At 37.8% G+C, this 11,361-nt stretch overlaps 1 protein-coding gene across 1 annotated transcript in view; it reads right to left on the reverse strand.

Moving 5' to 3' along the window:
* The window catches only part of LOC125100494 (NEDD4 family-interacting protein 2-like), a 105,997-nt gene extending 98,624 nt beyond the window's left edge, over positions 1 to 7,373 (reverse strand). The window contains exon 1 of the mRNA XM_047730728.1: positions 7,242 to 7,373. Coding sequence (XP_047586684.1) covers positions 7,242 to 7,373 — 132 coding nt within the window. The remainder of the gene's footprint in view (positions 1 to 7,241) is intronic.
* Between the last annotated feature and the right edge of the window lie 3,988 nt (positions 7,374 to 11,361).

Below are 11,361 nucleotides of genomic sequence, written 5' to 3' on the forward strand. Positions count from 1 at the left end.
GGTTGGGACTGTCTGTGTCTTCACTTTTGTACCCCAAGCATCTAGCACAGTGTCTGGCTCATTGCTTGTAATAATTTCTTTGTCACTTGAACTATGCAGCACACATAGAGGTGCTGAAAAAAAGAAAAAAAAAAAGAATTAGAGATGCTGATGCTTGAATGTTTAAACCAACAGGAAAAGAAGCCTTCAGCCATTCAAATTCATTAAAACCCATTTATTTTCAAAAAAGGGGGGGGCATGTGTTGTGATGAGCTCTGGGTGTTATATGCAACTAATGAATTGCTGAACACTACATCAAAAATAATCATGTACTATATGCTGGCTAATGGAAATAAATAAATAAATAAATAAATAAATAAATAAATAAATAATAAGTAAATGTATTGCTTTCAAAAGAAACAGACAAAATAAAACCTAACCTAAGGAAAACTTTAAGTAAAATTAAAGGAAAAAAATTTTGTAGCTCTTCACTTTGTACATTTTGTGGTTGAAATGGATAAGTGAGACAGATCTGTCCCAATTCCTCAACAAGGAGAAAATGAGAATTCCACAGTAATCAGAGAATGAGTCAGAAAGCCAGAGAACCTCAGCCTGGCTCAACCAGATTTAATCACTGTTTGTCCTTCAGTGAGCGGATTTAAACCTTAATTTCTATGCTTGTAATACAAGGAAGTTCTACTAAATGATATCTAAGGTGCTTTCCATTTCCAGTATTTTCTGACTCTCAGATCCTGGTAGGTTGTCTTAGTGCTGAGGAGTGGTACTGTTAGCTACAGGAAGGCTTATGTGTCCTATTATATCAATATAATGGTTTTTTAAGTTGTGCATAAAAAATGAAGTTATGCACAACTCTATGAACAAATGGTCTATTTTATAAACTTATCCATCTGAAAAGAGTACTATAATTTGCCTTCTAACCTGCTTCGCTTAGGTACCAAATGAAGAATTAGAGCTGCTAGGTAATGTAGGAATTCCTGTGTGCAATGTCATTAATATAAATTATGCATTAGAAAAAATTTTCATTTCTTCTATGATCATAGACCAGAATATCAAATTCAAGCTCAACAATATCACTGCTTTCTGGCATGACATGAGTCATGAGTAATTTTATGAGTCAGTCTGTATATCAAATTGAAATAACTTTTGACCCAACAAATCAGTACTTAAGATTTACATTCCAAGTCATTACATATTGCATTTATATTCTGATGGAAACTCAGATTTATTTCAGACACAGACATTCTACTCTGATAAAGGAACCATCTGATCATGATGGTCTAATAAAAAGGCTGACATCTTGCTTAGTTCCCCTTTTACTTAAATTCTTCCTTTAGGAAACCAAATTTTATACTTTTATTTTAATCAGGCATTTTAATCAGGAATGGATGCTGTCTCTTGTCAAATGCTTTTTCTGCATCCATTGAAAGGACCATGTGGTTCTTCTCTCTTCTCTTATTGATTTGTTCTATCACATTGATTGATTTGTGAAAGTTGAACCACCCTTGCATCCCATGGATAAATCTCACCTGGTCATGGTGGATAATCTTTTTAATGTACTGTTGGATCCTATTAGCTAGGATCTTGTTGAGAATCTTAGCATCCACATTTATCAGGGATATTGGTTTGAAATTCTCCTTTTTGGTGGGGTCTTTGCCTAGTTTGGGGATCAGGGTAATGCTGGTGTCATAAAAAGAGTCTGAAAGTTTTCCTTCTGCTTCAAATTTTTGAAACAGCTTCAGGAGAATAGGTATTATTTCTTCTTTGAAAGTTTGGTAGAATTCCACAGGGAATCCATCAGGTCCTGGGCTCTTGTTTTTTGGGAGGTTTTAGATAACTGCTTCAATCCAGATTTTAAACTATAATACTACTGTCTGAACTTTTCTCAAAAAACTAGTCGAATATTTCTGTAAGATATATTTATAGAAATATTTATAAACAAAAGCAATACAGGAGAAAAAACAAGTTATTGGTAAATATTAAGTTTAGTGATGGAACACAAAAAATGTGAAAATTATAAAAAAGAAGAAAAAGTACTGGCATTTATCTAGTTTTCCCAATGTGGCTTAGACTTCAGATAAAGAAATGCAATATTATAATTTAGCAACTGCACCAAAAGAAGTCACCTATGTTTCTGTTCTAACCACACCCCAAATCTAATGATTAGAGGATGAGTTTCATCATACACTTTTACAGCCTTTTAAAACATAGCCCAGAGAGAAATATATATACATTAGTTTTAAGTGACTGATTGAATCCCAAACTACTTCCATAATATGCTGAATAACCCCGTAGATTCGATTCCTACTTCTTAGTTCTACACGGTCAACTTCAGAAGATGCCCTTGGCAATGAAGAGAAAATTGCTTTAGGCAATATATATTATCAAGGGTCAAAAGAAGATGAAATGTGGAAAAATAAACTGGAGTGGCTTAGCTAAAGAAAACGTAAAAGCTGAGGTGGCTAAGACTTTAACTAATATTCCTCCCTGCACTATTCATATTCTTGACTCTTCACCCCCACCCCCAATTTGGCAGCAATAGCATTCATTGTCTTGAAAAGAAGAAAAGAGGTCTTATATCTGGCTTTTGAACTTCAAAACCTTGGAATCAGAAGACAAAAGAGAAAAATTATCATCTTCAGATGGTGTCCTAGAGATTCTTGTGACACTACAGGGCTCAGGAGCACAGAATGTTCCCTATATTCCCAAGAGCAGTACAGAAGTGGCCCAGAGAACCAATTACTTGGAAAGGAATAAGGAAGGACCCAGAAATTACCACCAAGGCCAAAGTTCATCCCACCAAATGCTGATGTGGGCACCTGACACTAAAAAGACCTAGATGTGGTCTCCCAATGATTTGGCTCTATGAAAGTCTCCTGGAACTCATACTAAAAGGCATAAGTTAGTGAAAAGGAACACCACACTGAGTGAAATTATGGTTCTACCTTTCTATTAAATTGAGTCTCAAATTAGAACGTTAAATTCTTATAAAAAATAAAGTTAATATTCTTGTACAACATTGTCTTTTAGACTGAGATTTGTATCTGTTAAATGGGAGAAAATCTGTCTGATTCTAACTTATTTCATGCATTGAATTCAGACAAGAGCCTAAGCAAGGGTGGTACAAGATTAAAGCAGAGGAGTGGTGGAGAGGAGCAATGAAGACCCTGATATAATTCTGCAATTCTCCCTCTGACTCCATCTCGGACCTCCTACAAATGTACTTGTATGTGCCTCTAGCTGGGCTACAGCCAAACCTTGGCTTAAGTATCTTACATATATTATAATAGAGTTCACTTCATTCTACATATTCAGAAAATTTTCTGGAAACAGGAACACTTATTTCCCCATGTACATATGTTGACGTGGACAATACATCAAGTATTTCTTCAAATCCATAATCTCTCATGTATTCTAATCATCAATCCCACAGCCTAGAAAAAACTTTAAACTAGATTTTGGCTTAAGTGTTTTCACTGACCATTTCTTCCCTCCTTGCTACTTGGAAATAAGAGAAGTTCATTTTCCTCTTGACTTATGTTAGTTTGGGGATTGGAAAGGTTGTGTCAACTCAGTACTTAGATTTTTCAAGGTATCAATAAATTGGCATATGGGTAGGGTGTGAGTTCCAAATCTGCAGAGACACTAGTAACCAATTTTATCTGCACTGAGGAAAATGCAGGGAGACTAGATTAGTGGTTGGCATAAAAGAAATGCAGAAATAGACTAATCCAATCCCCATGATAGGGTGTCGGAGAAGGATGCAATATTTAAACCAGTAAACATTTGATTTATTATAGCAACACGTCCTGAAATGGAAAGAAATTTCATAGTCCTGAAAGAATCTGGTGATAGATACATGAATAAATAGAACTGTAGTCATCTCTGAAAGGTAGCGTTGGGAATGTTAGGGTCCATAATCAAAGGAGCGAGACTAATACAAAGTGAAGGTCAAGCAAAGCTTTATTTTGCGCCAAGCATCGAGAATCAAACTGATCAGTCAGGGCTGTCTCTTGCAAAGAGGCAACCCCTCCCAGCCTCACAGACTAACTTTTATAGAGGTAGTTTAGCCGGGCTATACACAGGTGGCCAAAGAGATTGCAATACACAGAGAAAACTGCACAGTCATGCTAAGTCTGCCACACACAGAAAAAAAAAACCAAAAAACCTGCTAGGTAACACACGGGTGGCCAATTGAATTTCAATTTACCCTAGTAGATATATGCGTGCCCAACTGATTGGATGTCTTCACCTGGCCTGACCCGCCCTTGTTTCTAGGCTTTGCAAGTAAGTTCCTCTGGGAGGGGCAGAGTCAATCTAAGTTTACTGCATAGGGTCAATCTAAGTTCACTACATAAACACAAAATGACTCCCTCTGGCCAACCAGGCCCAGGATAAAGTTACCCGAAAGCTAGGGCCAGAAGGTCATTAAGCAAGGTTTGGTTAAGGAGTGACTCAAAAAGGATTAAGGAGAGAAGAAAGCTTGCAGAGTTCTACCAAGTCATTATGGCGAACTCTGCTGAGGCTGTTTGGGTACTGTAAGTGACAGGCTAACAACTAACCCAGGGAAAGTGGTAGTCATGCCATGTCACAAAGAGATTTTCAAGGACAAAAAAGGGTAAGGTCTTTTCCCCACTCTTCCTAGTCCCCAAGAAGTAGAGTGGCTATAAATAGTAGTATACTAACTGTGACAACTGGAAAACATATACCACTGTCTCTATGTCAAGCTTGTCTCCACTTGTACTATTGTGACCTCAGGATGGTAAGTCAAAGATGATGCTCAGAATCTCTAGCAGCTGATCCAGGCCTTGTATCTGAACTACTGGACTGCTCTAACCAAGGACATAACAGATGAGGGGTAACTAAAGAAGATGAAACACCTCAGAAGATGACATATCTTTTAGACAAGAAACTTAACTTCACAGGAATATAGAAGAAATCTCTGAAAATTGTCAGCAATAAAAAAAGAGTAAAAAACAAGAAAAACTGGATGAATTCAAAGGTCTTAAGAGGTGAGAATGGGACAATGCTGCACTTTTATCGATCCTCTCAGAAGGAACACTCTAAAAAAGGTTGGTTTCAAGTAAAGTATTTAAAAAGTTATGAAACTCTAAGTGCAATGCTACTTATAAAACAAGACCTTGTACTCTTAAGTAACTTTATTTTAATGTGTGGCTTAAATCTCTCTCCTTGCAGATAACAAATTCTAGCCTTTGAAACTTTATGAATCAAAGAAAGAGAGCCTACTGGGTTCACATTAATTTCAGGATTTTGTTGCTTTGAAATGGAAACATAACATTTCCATTGGTGAAACAACTGTCAAAGTATTCCTGGAAACTTCTTTGTAAAACAAATCAAGAGTTCGGTTTATGTCTATAAGAATTTTTTTCCATTTTATTTTATTTTATTTTAGTGTTCCAAAATTCATTGTTTATGCACCACACCCAGTGCTCCATGCAATACGTGCCCTCCTTAATACTCACCACCAGGATCACCCATCCCCCCACCTCCCTCACCTCCAAAACCCTCAGTTTGTTTCTCAGAGTCCAGAGTCTCTCATGGTTCATCCCCCCTTCTGATTTCCCCCAACTCACTTCTCTTAACTAGGTATTTTTTTTCTTTTTTTTTTTTTTTCATTTTATTTTGTTTCATTTCTTTTCAGTGTTCCAGCATTCATTGTTTATGCACCATATCCAGCTCTCCATGCAATATGTGCCCTCCATAATACCCACCACTAGGCTCACCTAAACCCCCAACCCCCTCCCCTCCAAAACCCTCAGTTTATTTCTCAGAGTCCACAGTTTCAGGATAGATCTTGCTTCCCAAGTACATTGAACTGAAATGATATCAAAACAACTGATATGTTGATCTCTTTTTATAGACTTGTGTTTTAAACCACTATTTTTTGTGTGTTTGGCTTAATTTTGCTTTTGGAAAGGTGACCCTAGTTAAATAGGAATACAAAAATGGGTAAAAATAGAAAACTTTTCTATAACATAAAAATGCATGGCATTATATGTTTAACAATGGTTATCTAAGAATTATTCTTCAAGGCTGAAGTATTGGGAGAAAATGAAGATTATTTTGCAATCTTGGTTTGAGGGTATGGAATTTCTTTTTTTTTTTTAAAGATTTTATTTATTTGACAGAGAGAGATCACAAGTAGTCGGAGAGGCAGGCAGAGAGAGAGGGGGGGGGGAAGCAGGCTTCTTGCTGAGCAGAGAGCCCGATGCGGGACTCGATCCCAGGACCCTGAGATCATGACCTGAGCCGAAGGCAGCAGCTTAACCCCCTGAGCCACCCACGCGCCCGAGGGTATGGAATTTCTAAATGAGGAGTTGGGATAGGAAGATGGTGGTGGAGTAGGAGAACCCTGGGCTCACCTCACCCCATGAATACAACTAGATAACTATCAAATCATCCTAAATACCCCAGAAATTGACCTGAAAACTGGCAGAACAAACTCCACAACTAAAGGAAGGGAACAGTAGAAGACAATAGGTAGCATGGAGATGTAGTGTAGGGGAGAAATGGATTTTGGCTACTGTGGAAGGGAGGGAGCCATGGTCATGGAGAAGGGCAAGAAAGAGAGAAGCACTCAGGGGAACACACAAGGAGAATGTTTCCCCATAGCCATTGGCTTAGAAAATGAGAGTGACTGATTTCTTGAGTTCTTGCAACCAGTTGGGCTTAAAGCCTAGAGTTTAAAGGGTCAGAAGGCTTGGCTGGGATAGAGCCTGGAAGGCACTACACTGCTCTTGGAGAGAAGGCAGGCAAACAACCCACGGCAGGTAGCATGGAAACAGAAATCTAAAGGGTACCTACGGCACACAATGGAGAGATTATTTGCTCTTCTCACAGCATGTCCTTGAGAAGCAGTGTTCCCTGCCCCACCCCTCAGCATAAACACAGAACCACCTGTGGGAAGCAGCACAGCATGGAAACTGGCTACCTAACTTGCTTACCTTAAGCCCCACCCCCCCGTGTTTTGGTGGAATTTCCCTTCTCCATTACACTCACCTCAGTCCCAGTGTGGTAGGCCTCTCCCCCAGAAGACCAATACAAACCCCTGCCCACACCACATCTCCCAACCAGAGAGTTTTTCAGGTCCTCAGTTCCATGGGAGATGGTTACAGGTCTCATTTCACAAGCAAACCAGAGCACACCTAGTTAAAACTCACCACATTCAGGCCAGGGACCAACATAGCCCACAGCAGGCAAGGAAAACCTCTCAGATGACTTACCTGAAGGATAAAGTACCCAGAACCCAACAGCAAAGTGCATGTAGCATGCACTGAAGACAGTCTCTGAAGTACCAGGCCTTGATTACTACATGACATCTTTGTAGTGCCATTACTTTCAGGAGTAGGAGACATAACTGGTTTATCTAAAACAGAAGCATGCAGAGACTTAAACAAAATGAAAAGATAGAGGAATTTATCCCAAATGAAAGAACAAGATAAGGCTATGACCAGAGATCTAGGTGAAATAAATATAAATAACATGGCTTATGGAAAGTTTAAAGAAACAATTATAAGGATACTCACTAGACTCAAGGAAATAATGGGAGACATCAGTGAGAACCTAATCACAGAGATAAGAATTAAAAAGAATTGATCAAATTGAGATCCTCTCCTCTCCCTCTTCCTCTGCCTCTCCCCTGACTCACAAGCTTTCTCTTTCTCTCTCTAAAATAAATAAATAAAATATTTCTTAAAAAATTAAAAAATCACCAACAACAAGACAGAAGAAAGAGGAATTAAGGAGTCCATCCCATTTACAATTTCACCCAAAACTATAAGATACCTAGGAATAAACCTAACCAAAGAGACTAAGAATCTATACACAGAAAACTATAAAGTACTCATGAAAGAAATTGAGGAAGACACAAAGAAATGGAAAATGCTCCATGCTCCTGGATTGGAAGAATAAATATTGTGAAAATGTCTATGCTACCTAAAGCAATCTACACATTTAATGCAATTCCTATCAAAGTACCATCCATTTTTTTCAAAGAAATGGAACAAATCATCCTAAAATTTATATGGAACCAGAAAAGACCTCGAATAGCCAAAGGAATATTGAAAAAGAAAGCCAAAGTTGGTGGCATCACAATTCCAGACTTCAAGCTTTATTACAAAGCTGTCATCATCAAGACAGCATGGTACTGGCACAAAAACAGACACATAGATCAATGGAACAGAATAGAGAGCCCAGAAATGGACCCTCAACTCTATGGGCAACTCATCTTCGACAAAGCAGGAAAGAATGTCCAATGGAAAAAAGACAGCCTCTTCAATAAATGGTGTTGGGAAAATTGGACAGCCACATGCAAAAAAATGAAATTGGATCATTTCCTTACCCCACACACGAAAATAGACTCAAAATGGATGAAGGATCTCAATGTGAGAAAGGAATCCATCAAAATCCTCGAGGAGAACACAGGCAGCAACCTCTTCGATCTCAGCCACAGCAACATATTCCTAGGAACATCACCAAAGGCAAGGGAAGCAAGGGCAAAAATGAACTATTGGGATTTTATCAAGATCAAAAGCTTTTGCACAGCAAAGGAAACAGTGAACAAAACCAAAAGACAACTGACAGAATGGGAGAAGATATTTGCAAATGACATATCAGATAAAGAGCCCTTGTCCAAAATCTATAAAGAACTTAGCAAACTCAACACCCAAAGAACAAATAATCCAATCAAGAAATGGGCAGAGGACATGAACAGACATTTCTGCAAAGAAGACATCCAGATGGCCAACAGACACATGAAAAAGTGCTCCATATCACTCGGCATCAGGGAAATACAAATCAAAACCACCATGAGATATCACCTCACACCAGTCAGAATGGCTAAAATGAACAAGTCAGGAAATGACAGATGCTGGCGAGGATGCGGAGAAAGGGGAACCCTCCTACACTGTTGGTGGGAATGCAAGCTGGTGCAACCACTCTGGAAAACAGCATGGAGGTTCCTCAAAATGTTGAAAATAGAACTACCCTATGACCCAGCAATTGCACTGCTGGGTATTTACCCTAAAGATACAAACGTAGTGATCCGAAGGGGCACGTGCACCCGAATGTTTATAGCAGCAATGTCTACAATAGCCAAACTATGGAAAGAACCTAGATGTCCATCTACAGACGAATGGATAAAGAAGATGTGGTATATATACACAATGGAATACTATGCAGCCATCAAAAGAAATGAAATCTTGCCATTTGCGACGACGTGGATGGAACTAGAGGGTATCATGCTTAGCGAAATAAGTCAATCGGAGAAAGACAACTATCATATGATCTCTCTGATTTGAGGGATAGGAGATGCAACATGGGGGGTTGAGGGGGTAGGAGAAGAGTAAATGAAACAAGATGGAATTGGGAGGGAGACAAACCATAAGTGACTCTTAATCTCACAAAACAAACTGAGGGTTGATGGGGGGAGGGGGGTTGGGAGGGGGGTGGGATTATGGACATTGCAGAGGGTATGTGCTATGGTGAGTGCTGTGAAGTGTGTAAACCTGGTGATTCACAGACCTGTACCCCTGGGGATAAAAATATATTATATGTTTATAAAAAATAAAATTAAAAAAAAAGAACAGGAAAAAAAAATAAAAAATCAAAAAATCAGAGATGAAGAGTGCAAAAAACAAGATTAGCAATAAGCTTGATGTAATGAACAGTAGGCTGGAAGAAGCAGAGGAACAAATTAATGATCTACAGGACAAAGTAATGGAAAGAAATAAGCAGAACAAAAGAGAGAAAGAAGACATATGCAAAATGAGAATGGACTTGGAGAACTTATTGATTCCATCAAATGTAGTAACATTCATATTATAGGAGTCCCAGAAGAAGACACAGGAGAAAAGGGGATAGAAGTTTTATTTGAAGAAATAATAGCTGTAAACTTCCCTAATTTGGGAAAGGAAACCGACATCCAGATCCAGGAGGCATAGAGAACACCTATCTAGACATTATAAGTAAATTTGCAAGATACAGTGATTAAAAAAAAATTCTTAAAAGTAGCAAAACAAAAGAAGTCATTAATTTACAGGGGAAAACCCATAAGAGTAACAGGAGATTTTTTTTTAACAGAAACTTGGCAAACCAGAAGGGAGTGACATGATATACTTAAAGTGCTGAATGGGAAAAGTCTGTGAACTAGAATACTCTATTCGGCAAAGCCAAGCCATCATACAAAATAGAAGGACAGGTAGAGTATCCCAGACAAACAAAAACTAAAGGAGTCCATGAAAGGAACCATGCAAGATATATTAAAGGGAACTCTTTGAGTGCAAAGGACAGAACAAAGGTGAGAGTATAAAGGTAGGAAACACAAAAGTAGTAAAAATGAATATTTCTGTAAAAAATTATTCAAGGAACTCCCCAAAAAATACAAATAAAATATACTAACATATGCCTAAAATGTGGGGAGGACAGGAGAAAAGAATAATTTCAAACTTAAATGACCATCAACTTAATATAGATTGCTATGTGCATAAGAGATTATATACAAACCTAATGGTAATCACATATCAAAAATCACTAATAAACATGCAAAGAATAAAGAGAAAGAAATGCTAACATATCACTAAAGAAAATCAGCAAAACATGAAAGGGAGAAAGACGAAAAAGGACCAGAGAAAATCTCCAGGAACAACCACAAAACAAGTAATAAAGTGGCAATAAATATTTATCTATCACTTTGAATATACATGGACTAAATGCTCCAATAAAAATACACAGGGTATCAGAATGGATTAAAAAAAAAGACTTATCTATGTCCTGCCTACAAGAGACTCATTTCAGACCTAAATATACCTGCAGATTGAAAGAGGGGATGGAGAAACATTTATCATTTAAATGGATGTCAACAGAAAGCCAGATTAGAAATACTTAAATCAGACAAACTAGATTTAAATCAAAGATTGTAAGAAGAGACAAAGAGGGATGCTCCATAAGATTAAACGTAACAATCCAACAAGAAGATATAATAATTGTAATTACTTACACACCCAACATGGGAGCTCCCAAATACATAAAACAATAACAAACAAAGGAACTAATCGATACTTATATGGTAATAGTAGGGGACTTTATCACCCCCCCCCTTACAACAATGGATAGATCATCTAAACAGAAAATCAACAAGGAAACAATGGCTTGGAATGACACATTGGATCAGATGGACTTAACAGATATATTAGAAACATTCCATCTTATAACAGCAGACTACACATTTGTTTCAGGTGCATATGGAACATTCTCCAGAAGAGATCTCATATTAGACCACATTACAGGCTTCAACAAATTAAAAAAGATTGAACTCATACCATACAACTTTTCTGACCACAATGC

This window comes from Lutra lutra, chromosome 1 (assembly GCF_902655055.1).
Source record: "Lutra lutra chromosome 1, mLutLut1.2, whole genome shotgun sequence".
Taxonomy (NCBI): domain Eukaryota; kingdom Metazoa; phylum Chordata; class Mammalia; order Carnivora; family Mustelidae; genus Lutra; species Lutra lutra.